The sequence below is a fragment of the Schizophyllum commune genome, assembly GCF_000143185.2.
Source record: "Schizophyllum commune H4-8 unplaced genomic scaffold SCHCOscaffold_9, whole genome shotgun sequence".
Taxonomy (NCBI): domain Eukaryota; kingdom Fungi; phylum Basidiomycota; class Agaricomycetes; order Agaricales; family Schizophyllaceae; genus Schizophyllum; species Schizophyllum commune.
This window is the reverse complement of record NW_026089546.1, coordinates 944,558-958,328: the sequence shown is the minus strand read 5'-3', so window position 1 is coordinate 958,328 and position 13,771 is coordinate 944,558. Positions and strand designations below refer to the sequence as shown.

The window sequence follows — 13,771 nt, the reverse complement described above, 5'->3', positions numbered from 1 at the left end:
TTCACGACAGCCAAGCTCGGACTCGATTTCTCGGCAAGAAGATGCTGAAGGGATGTATCCTCTACCCTATAAAGCGGCTTTTTCTTTGTCGCGAATACGGCCGAAGTTTACGTCTATAGACTAGTTCTGCCGACATTCAGCACGTCGCCAGAGCGATACAAATGACTGGGTCTCTTCTTGCAAGAGACAAGAGCTGCACATTCCACCTCGCTGCCTGCAGAGCCAACAGTTTGGTGGACAGAAGGCACGGCCGGCAAATGCGGGCCGGGAAGGGACCGGACCGCAGTTCTTGCCTGCCGATCTTAGTTCATTGATTCGAATGATTGACGCGCGCAGTGAAGGCGGTCCTTGGCTTTGTCTCCGTTCCATTACAACTCTTTCCAAGATGCCAGAGCAAGTCGGCATGGAACGCTTCGCTCTCGAACGAGGGCATCACTGGCTGCAGCGACGGCGACCGTCCGTCCAATGGCATGCCGCGACGCCACAATCAGGGGTCAGAAGCACGTCGTCAATTGACAATAATCCGCACCCAACCCCTGAGAAAGTGTAGCCGGCTACTCTTAGACCTTCCCCCCTTGGCCCCTCCCCTGCTCTCTGCGCGCCTCCCCAGCGTCCTTCTTGGGCTATGCAGTAGCAGTGGGCCCGACTCTTCTTGGTCTCCCTCTCGTTCCTTGCTCTGCTCTCAATGGGCCCCTCTGGGGACTTTCATGAGCAGACAGCCACCACTTGTGCGTCCATTCCCATACGACGACAAGACCGGGTCTCACTCTCGATCCCCCTTCCCCCTAGATGCGGCTGGTGTTTTCGCATTATGTGAATTTTTTGCTACAATCGTTTTCGAATGGAAGTGGATCTGGGGGATACAGCACTGGTGCGTGGTCGATTGTCGCTCTTGTTCACCTTTGGCTCACCTCCTCACAAGGTGGTCAAAGTTCAACGCGATCAAGGTAGTATACCTCTTGGCCAAATATCTTGGGTTCGCCTCTCAGCTGTACGTTCTCGCATCCCCCCTCCCCCATACTATGTATTCACCTCGCTCGTCAGCTCGAGCATCGCCATCGTTACCTTGATCTATCGCGGCGACGGGCCTACAATAGCCGGTTGCGCGTATTGGGTTTGGGTACAGCTCACCGCGCAATGGCTGCTCTGGACATGCCTAGAAGCTCTGCTCATGCTCAGACGTACGCGCTCTCCCTCTCGCTCGTCGTCGTCACGGCTGACAATCCCCCTTGAAGTATACGCCCTCTACAGCCGCAGCAAGTTCATGGGCATTTTCCTCTTCACCTTCATGTTCGCGGAAACTGCAGTGGCCGCATACCTTTCCTTCTCGCGCCTGCATCAGAACTTTCCTCGCGTCCACTATGGTGTCGCACTCCCTGTGCCTCCGTGGCTCTTTGCGGTGGATGAAGGAGTGTGCTTTCATAATGTCAAAAAGGGGATCCCTATGCAGGCAGTTTATTTTGGGTGCGTCGTCCGTCTCGGTTCACTTCAGTGTGCATCTGTTGATGGTCAATCCTCGCTCTTCATGACATCTGCTTATTTTTCCCTCGTAGCATCGTTCAGATGGTCGCCCAAGTCACGATCCTCATTCTCACGCTCGCGCGCTGTATACCCGCGCTCAAGGTACACCACACGCTCAACCGGTTGTTATACCGGCTCGTCAAGGATGGACTTATCTCCTTTGTGGTGATCATGGGTGAGTAGCAGTCACATAACGACTCTATTGATCACAAGCAGCGATCTCCTCTACGTGCACCCTCCAACCCATCGCTTTCTCTACTGTCATTCGTTCCTGATACCTTCGCAGGCGTTATTTTCGTCCCTGTCAGCGCGTACTTCGTCGGAAAGGCGACGCTGATGCATTCCTTCCCGATCTCCAACGAAATTCTGTCGATGACGGTACGTTTGCCCCTCTTCTGTCGTACTCCGTTCGTACTTCCCCTTCCCCTCCATGAAATGTCACTCACTCCGCAGCCCCACGATGCTCACACCTTCTCTAGACCACCCGCCTCATAATCCGCATCCAGACTATGGACAGCGAGATCGAGCGCGAGACACGGCGGCCGTCCGGCATCGAGCTCACCTCCGCCGTATCGAGCAACCTCGACGGCACCGGTACCGACTGGGGCACGAACTCGGAGTATCATGCACGGCAGAGCTCGGAATACCACGCGAAGTACCCAGCTCGACGGATCTCGGCGACAGAGGAAGCGACTGCTCGTGGCAAGGTGGATGTCGTCGGTGACAAAGTGGTCGGTGAAGGGCACGGACGCGTCAGCAAGCTGGCGTGCAACACTAGGTTCAGCGTCGCCGACGAGCAGAAGGGCGAGTGCAGTACTGGCACGCCCACCACTTCGAGCAGACCGCACTCCTTCAGCGTTGTATAGTATATAAGCGGAGCCTGCACATGGCCAGCGCACCCCGCGGCACGCTGGTAGTCTGACGGGACGATACCTTTTGAGCGCCGATAGCTAGGTGAGCGAGGCGTCTGATGTTGAGACCACTTCTTGGTGCTAACTTCACACTCGCAAGTTCACGCATCTTCATAGCAGACACTCCTTCAACATGGTGCAATATACTTACTATACGAACATTCATAGATGGTAACACATAGGAGGGCGGATGGAATACAATGGAAAGTACAGCATACTGTACAGATACTAGACGAGCAGCGTGTACAGTCAAACGTGGGTCGTTCCAGCGACCGCACCTATCGAACAGGGATAGGAGACGCGCAGACAGAAGGCTGCTCAATCGTCCAAGGCAACGTCTTGCCTTACCTGCTCATGGACGTCGTCCCAGGACGCATAGCCGCAGAGCGAAGGCAACCGCTGCCACGCCGCGTCCTCCCACCTCCTCAAAGCAACCCGCAGCGCCTTCGCACAGGTCCTGCAAAAGCGGTCGCCCGCAAGCATGTCGTCCGGTCGCGTCAGCAAGTTGACCCTCAGGCCGTCACCGCTGCTCAGGTCCAGATACACCCAGCAAGCCTTCTTCACGAAGTGCAAGGCGCTGGTACCACCCGCGCATCTGCAGGGTTGCGTAGAGCCGTCGAGCAAGAGCAGGGCGCGGTCGACGGTAGATTCGCAGAGATCGGGGAACGCAGAGGTGAGCTTGTGACGGACCATCATTATCAGGTCAGACGCAGGGGAAGCCACGATCGCGGAGAGAGGCTCCTGCGCGGCGGCGTACAGGGCGGCGGGGATCTGAGCGTGCGCGCGGGCTTGTAGCAGGACGGGGAGAGCGCGAAGGGCATGGGTGTGCAGAAACTCTTCCTTCTCTTTTACGGAGTCCACCCTCATGACGCCGGGCATGCCCTTCCGAGGCGCAGAAGACGGAAAGAAGAGAGTGAGGCACTTAAGAGCAAGATCGCGGGCGCGCTTGTCTTCATAGAGGGTGCTTATCCTGAGCAGCCCGAGCGCAGCTTTGAAATCTACATGGACGGGTCCTACGCCGGCATCGAAGACGAAGAAGAGAGGATAACTAAACCACGAGGATAATTAGACTCAGCTCGATAGCAAGTCTGGATCAGACTTACCGTCCCTTGTCCTTGAGCATGTATCTAAGGTAGTGTGCCATATCCTCGACCGTTATATCAGGATGGATCTCCAGCACCGGCTGACCGTATCTAGTCAAGACGTCGCCGTTGTGTCGCTGTGCCCACTCGCGCTCCCAGACCTCGCCATTACTGAGCCCATCCAAGAGTTCCTCCCCGTCGACAGCGAAGAGGGTATCTCCCACCTTGAGGATGAGGCTGGGTTGCTCGTGCAAGTCGTCCGAGATGAGAAGTGTCCCGTCCTCATCGTCGTAGCGCGCTGGATATGGCATATCATATGACTTGTGAAAGTTACAGAGCTGCACGGCCTCGTACAGATCGATATCGCCCTCCCATGGCTCCATCCTCTGATCGTAGTATGCAGCGCAAGGAGCAACATAGATCAGCCGTCCATGATCGGTAGCAAGCCAGGTGCGTCCAGGTGCGGGATTCGGGGGCCAAGAACGGCAGCGGTACAGGCTGTAGTCATAGGTATCGTGAATGGGAAGCCACTCATAGAACACTGGCAACCAGTTCGACGCGCTGGCAGAATGCGATTCTGAAGAGGAAGCAGGGACCTCCGGTGGATTCTCTTCAGGCGAAGTAGGTTCCTGCTCCATGGGGGTCGTTTCCTGCTCTGTCTGAGCCGTGCCCTGCCCTGTCGAAGTTGTTTTGCGTCTCTTTGATGATCGAGGTGACCTTTGGGGCTCGCCGGCGCCGCCAGCAGCGCCCGGCCACGGCCCAGTCTGAGCGCCCGCCTCCGCATATGTGCGTTTCCTTGCATCGCGACGCGCCGTCGAGTCGGGCATCGCCCCAAGATGAGGATTCAAAAAGTGTCTGTCCATGGGGGGTGAAGGGCGTCAATATTGGGAATCGGCCTTTTATATGGGCTGATATCGAGCAGATATGCATGGTTCTTTGAGAAGATAACCATCCATGAAAAGGTAGCTAGGATCCCGTTACACGCATGCCATCAAACAAAGAAATGCGCGTCTTTGAGTGGCCACAAGTCGTTAGCAGTCATCGCGGCGTCGATGATTGGGGACAAAGGACGAGCAGATAGATTCGCCCACTGATTGAAAACACGTGGCGCACTTTGCCGGAACGATCTGCCGAGAACGCGTCAAGGCGCGTCGTGCCGTATGATCGCCTGGTCTTCTTCCCCTTCCTCCTGCAATCAATGTCCACACCGAACGTCGCTCCCACTGCGCAAGTAGCACCTCAAAAGGAGTTCCAGGACTGCTTGCAATGCCGGGTAGTCGGCACGGCGACCTTCGCTGGGTTGGGTGTCTACTCTTTCATGCAAGCGCGGAGAGCTACTCCTGGATCGCTGTGGGAGAAGAGGATAGCGGTTGCGTTGGGAGCAGGTGCGTATGCCACTCATTTTCTCGAGAGTAACTACTGAGGCGCTCTGGCTGCAGTATTTTGCGCCGGCGCAGTCGTGAGATGGAATAACTGGGGAATCCCAGGGACAAGAAGTACAGAGGTGATCATGGTTCGGCAATCATTCTGAGTTGTCTGGCTGACCTTGCGATAGCCTTCTCCTTCATCACCATCTCCCACTCCATGACTATTCACAATGGCATAGCATTTAGAAGTACATTGACATGAACACTTGATTCGTTCAGTTGTGCGTGAAGTTAGGCTTTCTCTTCTCCGCGAACGCAGCCATGCCTGTAGAACAGCATCAGCAGAAACTCTGGCTGAAGGCGCGAAGACACTCACCCTCCTTCTGGTCGTTCGTCGCGAACAGACCCTGGAACGTTCGGCGCTCAAACCGCAAGCCCTCTGCCAAGTCGAGCTCGTACGCTAGAAGCACTCATCAGCAAACATGCACCATATTCTCCCCTCTGTACCACTCACCAGCATTAACCACCTCCTTCGCTGCCTGCACCGCAATCTGACCCTTCCCGGCAATCTCATTCGCCATCTTCACCGCCTCCTTCACTACCTCACCCTCGCCCTCTGCAACAACACGGCTGACCAGCCCCCACTGCGCCGCCTCCTGCGCGTTGATTTGCCGGCCGGTGAGCACCAGCTCCATTGCGCGCGACTTGCCGATGGCGCGCGTAAGGCGCTGGGAGCCACCTCCGCCGGGGATGACGCCCAGGTTGATCTCGGGCTGGCCGAACTTGGCGGTTGGGGATGCGAGGATGATGTCGCACATGAGGGCAAGCTCGCAGCCGCCGCCGAGCTAGCCAATGTGTCAGGGGGTGAGTGAAGGGGGATGAGGAATGGGGACGTACGGCGTAGCCGCTAACGGCCGCGATGATGGGCTTGCGGATCGTCGTGAGTGCGGACTGCCAGTTCGCCAGGTAGTTGTTCTTGTAGACGTCGGAGACTGGATGTGTCAATCAAGTGCTCTATGGAGACAGGAAGGGTACACACAGGTCTTGTCCTTCATCTCCTTGATGTCCGCACCAGCTGTCCAGCATGTCAGCCTTTAGTGCGAATGAGGACGCGGTGGACGCACCGGCGAAGGCCTTCTCCGAGCCCGTTAGCACGATCGCGCCGACCTGCTCGTCTGCATCCGCTGCAGCAAGCGCCTTCCCAAGCTCCAGGAAGAGAGGAGTGCTCAGCGCATTCAGCGCCTTAGGCCGGTTGAGCGTGATGAGCTCAACGGCGGGCTCAGGACGCGACGTGAGGATGTGCTCGTACTGCGTCGACATCAGGCGAATGGATCCCCTCAATAACGGACGAGCGGTGCGTGGGCTAGATAAGTGCTTCGCGCAGGAACGCAAGAGGGTGTAGGACATCACGAACGCAGCTCAGCTGGTCAGACCAGAGGAACAAACGACGACCGCCACGATGACGAACGCGGGGTATATACCCGGGCGCGCCGGTCGGCCGGGCCAGAATTCACGCTCTTCTGCATACAGTCTGCCCATCGCTCTACACGCTGAGCTCGCTACTTTGTAATCGTACACCACCGCTCTCTCAGATGTTGATCCCAGGCGCGGGGAAGAAGGGGAGGATGACCAAGCGCTCCTTGTCCCACTGTCAGCGATGAATCAGGCCGGTCAGTCGCGCATCAGAGGGGGAAGGGCGGGTGGGCACGTACGACGTCGTTCGTGTAGTACACATCCGCCTCCACCTTAGCCTTGACCCTAATGAAGGGGGGATCAGTTATCGGGCGGGATGGGGTGCGGGGGACGTACTCGTCGATGCTCTCTGCCTCCACGATCAACACCGATCCGACCAGTTTCTTGTTGGGTGAGGTCACCGATTCTGGCGTCCCCAGCGCGCCCACGACGCCTGCGCTACGGCGTTAGCGTATCGCAAGATAGGGAGCCCATATATATGCACGAGAGAAACCAGAGGAGATCAGGGAGGACGCATTCTCGAGATGCGCAGGCCGGACGGACATCCGCTTCTCGAAAGTCCCCTCCTCTGCCCTATCCGGGGCGTAGACGAGGAACTTGTGTTTCGTGGGGGCAGCAGTCGTCATCCTAGCAGCGCGATAGAGCGGTGTGGTGGGTCTGAGGTGGGAGGGACGCAGTGCGCGGACGAGGGGGTAGCGGCAGAGGTTGACGTTCATCGCTGGCTTTATCGCACGCTATGGCGTTACGGCGCGGTCATTTCACCGTTTATACCCTTCTATCGACAGTCTGGAAGCGGTGTTATTACTCCAGGTTCTTGTGTTTGGGTACTATAGGTTCATGAGGTATGTATAATGCGACTAGTCCGAGACCAGTCATGAAGTGTCCGGTCGGGAATGGGTAGAGGAAGGCGCGTCCTATGTAAACTAATCAAGATCGTCACTCGTACGTGAAGTATTCGCAATGGTAGTACAGAGTTCGTTGCGCGCGCATAATTATGAGAAGAACATTGTTTGGCTTCGGTGCAAGGAGAGTGCCTCGAGTCTAAGTGTATCGTTTCAGCGTCTATAGCGTCGCCTGGCGTCGTCCAACAGTCGATAGCCTCCGCATTAGCCTGCGTATCGTCGTCTTGGGTTTGGTTGGTTCGGTCTGCTTGTGCTGCGGTGCCCCCGCCTTCCCAGAGGCCGTAGGCGGGGATGTCTGCAAGGTCACCTCCATCTTGACCGCAGCTGCCGCCAGAGGCCCGCCGGTAGTCTTGCCAAGGGATACAGGCTTGACCATGCCGCCATGGGTATCGTCCGAGCCGAAGGTAGACAAAATGCTGAGCCGCCGCTGAGGTGCATCCGATGTCTTCCGCGAACGACCCAACGACTTCACGCTCTTTATGCTGTTCCATCGGCGCCGTTCGTCCTCCTTCTGCTGCTCAAGCCGCGCCGTCGCATTTGAGTTCTCGCGCCGCGCCTCGGGCCGCCGCCCAATGACGATCCCCTCGTCATCCGCATCCGTGTCCGCATCCTCCGCCTCCTCACGGATCGGTGCACATTCCGACCCGATGCTCCCAATACTGCCGTTGCTCGCGATGCTCGTCGCCGAGCTGTGGATCTGCGGCGGCTCAGAGAGTATCGACAGCATAGACTCGCGCGAGGACGAGTTGCTGCGCGTGAGCGAGAGGCTCGGCCTGGACTGTGTCGGGCTCTGACGTCCGCCATTGCCCTCCTCGCGCATGCTCGTCGACGACGGTGCGCGCGACACGCGGCGCGCCTTCTTCGCCGGGACGGGCATCACGACACCGCTGCCCAGGCCCAGGCGCGTAAATCGGGGCGTCTCCGCATACGTGTTCTGCGTGAGCCAGCTCGAATCCTGCGGGGCGCGGGTGGCCGTCCGCGGGCGAGGTGCGGTGACATCGGCCTCGCTCCCCAGCCGTCGATCCGGTCCGCGCGGGCGAACTTGGTCGGGCAAGCTCGTCGCGCTGCGTGTCCTGAGCCGACCAACGCCTAAATTGCTATTCTTGCTAGCGCGAGGGTCAGGGGCGGACGGCGTCGCCGGCATGGCGTAGGGCTTGGGGACCGAGGAAGACGGGGAAGGTGCGGCTGGCGACAGCACAGAAACTCTGGATTTCTTGCGAATCAGCGATTTCACCGACAGGATCGAGGCACGACGCGAGGGTGGTGTCGGTGAAGGGCTTGGCGGGGCCTGAGTGAGATTTGGTGGCAGAGGAGGGACGGGCGGGATGTCGGAGACATTTGTATTGAAGGGCGTGCGCATGCTTTCCCGACGCGATGGCGGGTAGAGGAGTGAAGGGGCGCGTTGGGAGAACTCAGGAGTGGACGAGATGCGAGAGGGACGCGCTCTGATGGTTTCGGTATCGTTGTCGTCATCGACAGCGCCCTCGCTCGACAAGGCGGGACCAGCGAGCGGCGATGAGCGCAAGGGCCGTCGAGGGTTCATGCTGCTGTGCCTACGGTTCGTAGGTTGTGGCGGGAAGGCTGGCGAGGGTGCATGGATGGGCGTCATGGTGGTAGAAGATGGGAGGTACATGCTCATGTGTCTGGAAAGCGCGGCGGGTCGTGCAGAGTCCATGACGGTAGGACTTGACCTGATAAAAGATGAGAGGTGCGACAGGCATCAAAGTATAGATAACGCACCAAGTGGTGAAGCGAAGCTAGAACGGAGAAGGCAGACGTCTTAGAGGTGTGTAGACTGCCCCACCGCGGTAATACGCCAGGCGCAGAACTTACTGGGGAACGCTCGGCGCCGCTCGCTCGCAAGGCAGGTAGTGCGACACAGGGGCTGGTGAGGCGCGAAGATAGCGAGGAGTGACTGTGTATGGCGACGACTGGTCCCAGGCGCGCGTCGCAGGCGAGATGCGGTCGTGGTGGTGGTAGAAAGAAAGGCGAGTGCGGGGATGGAAGACCGCCGTACGCGGTCTATTGATATGGCCGTTGCGGGGGGTCTATGTATGACAGACTTGAAAATCGCTAGCCGGGGTTATATGTCACCTCGTTGCTGTCACTGCCGATCAGGATAGGGGAGGGGGGCAATTGTCAGCATGAACAAATGGAGGGCGCGTTCAAGAAACAGGGCAGCAGGGCGCCCCGTGGATGAGGCGAGGCGGATTGTGTGCGACATGCGTGGGGAATCCGTGCTATGTATATATCCATTATCGCGGGCAATTAGCGCCCTGCACTGCCGCCCGTCCGCCCGTATCAGAAGGAGAGGGCTGTCGGACATGTAGACAGTTATGAGCGATAGATGAGCCACCGACGACAGTGCAACGCCATTGGATCTGTTGTGCTAGCTCGATGTGCGCCGATACCGGTGGGAAGGCGTCGGCGCCCCGCAAATCGAGGACGTCAAATCCGCTGCTGCTATTCCTGCATACTTTACAGCAATTGTGGTAAATGAACTCGGGCTTCTTCGACCTATCTGCAGATCTCTCTAGAAGGAAGCGTGAATGAAAGCACTGGGGTCCGGGCGACGTACGTCTGCTCGAGGTCCACTTTCCTAAAGTTCAGCTTTCCAAGTCGCTCGCCAACACTGACGCCGCCGATGACAACGCGCCGGAACCGAACACCGCCCGAGGTCGAGATCCTTGTCAGGGATACGATTGAAATGTCGAGGGAGGCGGTTTGGCGCTGTTTGCCTACCGTCGGTGCCTATTGTGGCGTTAATTGAACTGGCGGCAGTTGCCGTTAATGATGTTGAAGTAGACCGTCATCGAGCCTTTGTCGCAAAGACCCAACACAGAACAGATCCAGCCACCAGAGCCCAAATGGAACACTCACCTTACTCTTCTGATAACCACTCCAACGCCTCAGATACCAGCAATATGGTCGTCCAGTACGAGCCTCCCTCCGATCCTTCCAAGCTAGTTCACCCGCTGTTCAACTCTCCGGACGCAGACGTTGTCTTTGCCTCAAAGAACGGCACCAAGCTCTTTCGCGTACACTCATGGACACTACGTACGACATCTGGCTTCTTCAGGGAGATGCTGTCCCTCCCACAGCAAGGGCAAGCTGGATCGAGTTCTCCGGGACCCCGAGGAGAAACGATGCAGCTCTACCTCGACGAGGACGAGAAGACGCTCGATGCCCTGCTGCGAATGGTGTGCGGTCTGCCACTCCTTCCTATCGACACGCACGATCTCGCCGATGGCCTCCTCTACGCGGCCGAGAAATACGACATGCCCGGACCGCTGTCTATCGTGCGCCTCGTTCTGCAGACGGCGCCGCTCGCGATGGACCCTCTCCGGCTGTATGCCGCGGCCTGCAGGTTTGGCTGGGAGTCGGAGGCCAAGACAGCGTCGACGCAGACCCTTACGTATAATCTCCACGACCCGATACACCGTCCGGCCCTGCAGCGGCTATCGACGACCGCTGTTCTTGATCTCTTCGCACTGCACCGCGCCAGAAGAGAAGGGTGCGTGGCGCGTCAATCAGCTTCTGTGGCCACGAACTGACGAGGTTTGCCTCCAGGCTTCGCAAGCGCATGAACGAGCCTCCATTTGTGCATGGTGGCGTTTCGCCTTGCGTATCTTGCCAGCGTCCTATCGACTACCATACCTGGCGAGAGTTGAAGTACAAGATCATCATAGAGATGGATGTTCGTCCGTTGGGAGATACGATCATAAATGAAGGCCTGCAGGATTGGCCAGAGGCGACTGCTTGCTGGCAGGTAAGTGTCTGTGGCTGGTGTCGCTAAGCGGATGCTGATCTATTGCTAGGCGAAGTGCGTGTGCGACCGCTTCCTGTACGACAAGGTGGAGACCTTGCGCGTGATCAAGGACTGCATCGAGGGCTTGCCCAAGTCTATCTGTGAGTGTCTTCACATTTTGTTGTATTCTCGCTCATCATATCCTGCTTAGGATACCGCCTTTCAGCTGCTTTCCCCTATAGACATATACCATGATGCCTTCTTCAGCCTTCTGCTTCACGTTGTCGATGCTCTGTTGTTACTGGATCTCAATTGTACTGCCCTGGAGTTCTGCTACATGCTCAATACTATCCCTTGTATCCGTTGTACGGTCCCGATGTGTAGAAAGAATACACTTGAGCCCATTGCCTGAGCTGTTGACCCTGGGCTGGCTGGTCTCCGTGCGCGTGGCTCTACTGATGACGCGCTTTGATGGCAGCACAGCATGGTAGCTCCAAAATTAGCGCCTGGCGTCTTCCATCGAGCAACGCGGCCGTTGACCGGCAAATAAACACAACTTGGCACCCTATTTTACCAGCGCTTCGCCTTCGACTTCGACAACCCATCCTCGTCTCCTCCCGTCCACCATCTTCACCACTACATAGCTCGCCCACACCTCAGAGCACACAATGCCTTCGTTTCTAACTGCAGTCTCTCTTTCCCTCTCCCTGCTCTCCTTCCTGGGCGGCATGCCCGTCGTGAGCGCGGGCAGCTCCTGCGTGGCGATGGACATCAACTGGAACCTCCTCGTCTTTGGCTATGGCGGCAAGGACTACAACGCGGGCACGAAGGACAGCTGGGCCTCGGGTGCGTTGGGCGTGCTCGTCGACGTGCTGCGCGTGCTTACTGGCAACCGACTATAGGCACGGCTACCGAGATCACTGCTGACGGTCGCCCGTATGTGACACGCCTGCTCCGACGAGCTTGACGTACTAACATGAGAACGCAGACCATTCGATGGTGACAATGTTACCTGCTACTTCGCCCAGGTGTGTGAACGCGACGCGCCCGTGTCGCAGTTCCTTACTCACGAGGCCCACGCAGTTCTTCAACGCCATCTACGTCCTCGGCGCTGACAAGTCTGACGCATCTTCCCTCTACATCTACAACGTCGCTGGCAAATCTTGGTCCAAGCAGTCCGTCAACGCCGGCTCCCTCGACACTTCTGACTTCCAGGCTATCCTTGACCACGACACGAATGTGTTCTGTGAGTTCCAGCGGAACCTTCTGTGCCGCACCCTTCTGATCATCGTCTTCTAGACGCCGTATCTCACAACGAACTATTCTCCCTGGATATGGGTGACCAGACTGCTGCCAAGGATGGCGCCGCGTGGAACGACGTCCAGTCGGCTGGCTTCGATGACTCCTACAAGCCCGTGATGGCTCTCGCGCAGAACCACATCCACTTCCTCGACGTTCCCGACGTTGATGAGGGTAACGCGAAGATCTTCGTCATTCACTGTGCGTACCCCATACTTCCCGTGATCTTTGTACTGATCCTTCGCAGTCTCATACATGCAGCCCGAGCCGCAGTACTATGGTAACTTCCCGAAGACGCACGGCCAGGCCGGCTCGATCTTCCTCAACGAGGGTGTACGTTCGCTCTCAGACATGTGTTGCTACCTCTGACTGACACATCTGTTACAGGTCCAGCAGGAGTTCTTCTTCATCCCTGACGACGCATCTGCTACCTACGTGATCAACGTTGAGGTGCGCCATACGCAAAGGACCTTCATCATGTTTCCTCCTTCTGACAACTGTACAGAACAACTCGACCAAGACCCTGGCTGGCCCCACCGCCGACGCTGCCGCGTCTTACTTCGGCGCTCCGGACTCGATCGTCCAAGTCACCACCGGCGGCGACGTCAACTACATCCCGTACGACGCCAACTCGGACAACGCCGGCGCCTCCTGGTCCGCCGTGCAGAACCTCGCGAGCTTCAAGCCGTCTACCTCTGCCTCCTCGGGTGCGTCTCAGACCGGCAGTGCGACCGGCTCGGGCGCGGCCACTGGCTCGGTGACGGGTAGTGCGCAGGGCGCGTCTGCGTCTAGCACGGCCGGCGCCAGCGGTGACAACAACGGCGCCTCTGGCATGATGGCCGGCGCCGGGACGGCGGCGGCGGCGCTCGCCGTGCTCGCGCTCTCTGCGTTCGTGCTGTAGGGTGTGTTTGGACTGATTTGTTGGTAGGTATGCGGTTTGTAAGGAAGTAGTCGGTTCTGTCTGTCTATATTCGTTGCGCCGCGATGTCGCCTGTCGTTCGTTGTCGCCTGTCGCTCGTTCGTTTTTTGGTCTCGCCTTCGCCTTTCGCTCCGACTTTTTCGTGGTGGGTTCTCGATGGTTTGACTGACGTTTGGTGGGCGGAGATTATGGATGGAATCGAAGGCTGCATCATCCCTTACTTCTCATGACCGATCCTCATCTACCTCCCTGAATCCTGCATGTCACGCATCCTCCAGCTTTCGCGCACTTCGAGTACATATTCAGCGCTGCATGGGCTCTGTTACACTACCTCCCTCCGCCTTGGAATACTTTCACCCATTACCTACGCTTCCCCTGCCCCCTAATCTGCTCGAGCTCAATCTAGTCGGGCCTTCTCTTACCTCGATCAATGCTCTGGACTGGACTGGAATTACCTTCTGAATGCCCTTCGCTTCTCTTTGGGTTAACTGATGCCTCAGCGATCAGTGCTGCGTGCAGGGCAGGACCGGAAGGCGTCGCGGCCCAATT

General features: G+C 57.7%; 8 protein-coding genes across 8 annotated transcripts; 4 read left to right on the top strand and 4 right to left on the bottom strand.

The window, feature by feature from the left end:
* Positions 1-685: 685 nt before the first annotated feature.
* SCHCODRAFT_02511627 (uncharacterized protein) lies at positions 686-1,690 on the top strand (the record flags this gene model as incomplete). The annotated part of the gene is made up of 5 exons (XM_050343255.1): positions 686-728; positions 790-871; positions 923-991; positions 1,045-1,181; positions 1,236-1,690. 5 exons carry the CDS (start codon positions 686-688, stop codon positions 1,688-1,690), a joined length of 786 nt encoding a protein of 261 aa, XP_050198802.1.
* A 37-nt stretch (positions 1,691-1,727) lies between these two features.
* On the bottom strand, positions 1,728-4,562 carry SCHCODRAFT_02691098 (uncharacterized protein; the record flags this gene model as incomplete). The annotated part of the gene is made up of 6 exons (XM_003029272.2): positions 3,536-4,562; positions 2,781-3,480; positions 2,680-2,710; positions 2,421-2,582; positions 1,990-2,371; positions 1,728-1,947 (listed from the first exon to the last, which is right to left on the bottom strand). The coding sequence occupies exons 1-6, from the start codon at positions 4,375-4,377 to the stop codon at positions 1,728-1,730; spliced, it is 2,337 nt and encodes a 778-aa protein (XP_003029318.1). The 5' UTR covers positions 4,378-4,562.
* Positions 4,563-4,692: 130 nt separating this feature from the next.
* Positions 4,693-5,327, top strand: SCHCODRAFT_02634157 (uncharacterized protein). Its single transcript, XM_003029672.3, has 4 exons — positions 4,693-4,899; positions 4,954-5,018; positions 5,070-5,205; positions 5,257-5,327. Exons 1-3 carry the CDS (start codon positions 4,713-4,715, stop codon positions 5,100-5,102), a joined length of 285 nt encoding a protein of 94 aa, XP_003029718.2. The 5' UTR covers positions 4,693-4,712; the 3' UTR covers positions 5,103-5,205; positions 5,257-5,327.
* SCHCODRAFT_02509648 (ClpP/crotonase) lies at positions 5,157-6,201 on the bottom strand (the record flags this gene model as incomplete). The annotated part of the gene is made up of 6 exons (XM_003029271.1): positions 5,157-5,206; positions 5,258-5,341; positions 5,396-5,726; positions 5,779-5,873; positions 5,921-5,956; positions 6,006-6,201. 6 exons carry the CDS (start codon positions 6,199-6,201, stop codon positions 5,157-5,159), a joined length of 792 nt encoding a protein of 263 aa, XP_003029317.1.
* Positions 6,202-6,469: 268 nt separating this feature from the next.
* Positions 6,470-6,980, bottom strand: SCHCODRAFT_02510172 (uncharacterized protein; the record flags this gene model as incomplete). Its single annotated transcript, XM_003029270.2, has 4 exons — positions 6,470-6,529; positions 6,594-6,639; positions 6,691-6,787; positions 6,848-6,980. The coding sequence occupies 4 exons, from the start codon at positions 6,978-6,980 to the stop codon at positions 6,470-6,472; spliced, it is 336 nt and encodes a 111-aa protein (XP_003029316.2).
* Positions 6,981-7,301: 321 nt separating this feature from the next.
* SCHCODRAFT_02364769 (uncharacterized protein) lies at positions 7,302-9,170 on the bottom strand. Its single transcript, XM_003029269.2, has 2 exons — positions 8,997-9,170; positions 7,302-8,947 (listed from the first exon to the last, which is right to left on the bottom strand). Exon 2 carries the CDS (start codon positions 8,929-8,931, stop codon positions 7,417-7,419), a length of 1,515 nt encoding a protein of 504 aa, XP_003029315.1. The 5' UTR covers positions 8,932-8,947; positions 8,997-9,170; the 3' UTR covers positions 7,302-7,416.
* A 1,010-nt stretch (positions 9,171-10,180) lies between these two features.
* Positions 10,181-11,215, top strand: SCHCODRAFT_02511053 (uncharacterized protein; the record flags this gene model as incomplete). Its single annotated transcript, XM_003029671.2, has 3 exons — positions 10,181-10,770; positions 10,827-11,025; positions 11,075-11,215. 3 exons carry the CDS (start codon positions 10,181-10,183, stop codon positions 11,213-11,215), a joined length of 930 nt encoding a protein of 309 aa, XP_003029717.2.
* Positions 11,216-11,530: 315 nt separating this feature from the next.
* On the top strand, positions 11,531-13,692 carry SCHCODRAFT_02634144 (uncharacterized protein). Its single transcript, XM_050345802.1, has 8 exons — positions 11,531-11,850; positions 11,907-11,940; positions 11,993-12,032; positions 12,088-12,250; positions 12,304-12,504; positions 12,551-12,636; positions 12,691-12,753; positions 12,809-13,692. Exons 1-8 carry the CDS (start codon positions 11,673-11,675, stop codon positions 13,202-13,204), a joined length of 1,161 nt encoding a protein of 386 aa, XP_050198801.1. The 5' UTR covers positions 11,531-11,672; the 3' UTR covers positions 13,205-13,692.
* Positions 13,693-13,771: the final 79 nt, after the last annotated feature.

Excerpts from the sequence above, each read along its gene's own strand:
- SCHCODRAFT_02634157 (XM_003029672.3), top strand. The coding sequence starts at position 4,713 with ATGTCCACACCGAACGTCGCTCCCACTGCGCAAGTAGCACCTCAAAAG. Across the intron at positions 4,900-4,953 it reads AGCGGTTGCGTTGGGAGCAG|TATTTTGCGCCGGCGCAGTC; the intron begins GTGCGTATGCCA and ends CTCTGGCTGCAG. Across the intron at positions 5,019-5,069 it reads CAGGGACAAGAAGTACAGAG|CCTTCTCCTTCATCACCATC; the intron begins GTGATCATGGTT and ends ACCTTGCGATAG.
- SCHCODRAFT_02364769 (XM_003029269.2), bottom strand. The coding sequence starts at position 8,931 with ATGGACTCTGCACGACCCGCCGCGCTTTCCAGACACATGAGCATGTAC.
- SCHCODRAFT_02634144 (XM_050345802.1), top strand. The coding sequence starts at position 11,673 with ATGCCTTCGTTTCTAACTGCAGTCTCTCTTTCCCTCTCCCTGCTCTCC. Across the intron at positions 11,851-11,906 it reads GAAGGACAGCTGGGCCTCGG|GCACGGCTACCGAGATCACT; the intron begins GTGCGTTGGGCG and ends AACCGACTATAG. Across the intron at positions 12,251-12,303 it reads CCACGACACGAATGTGTTCT|ACGCCGTATCTCACAACGAA; the intron begins GTGAGTTCCAGC and ends ATCGTCTTCTAG.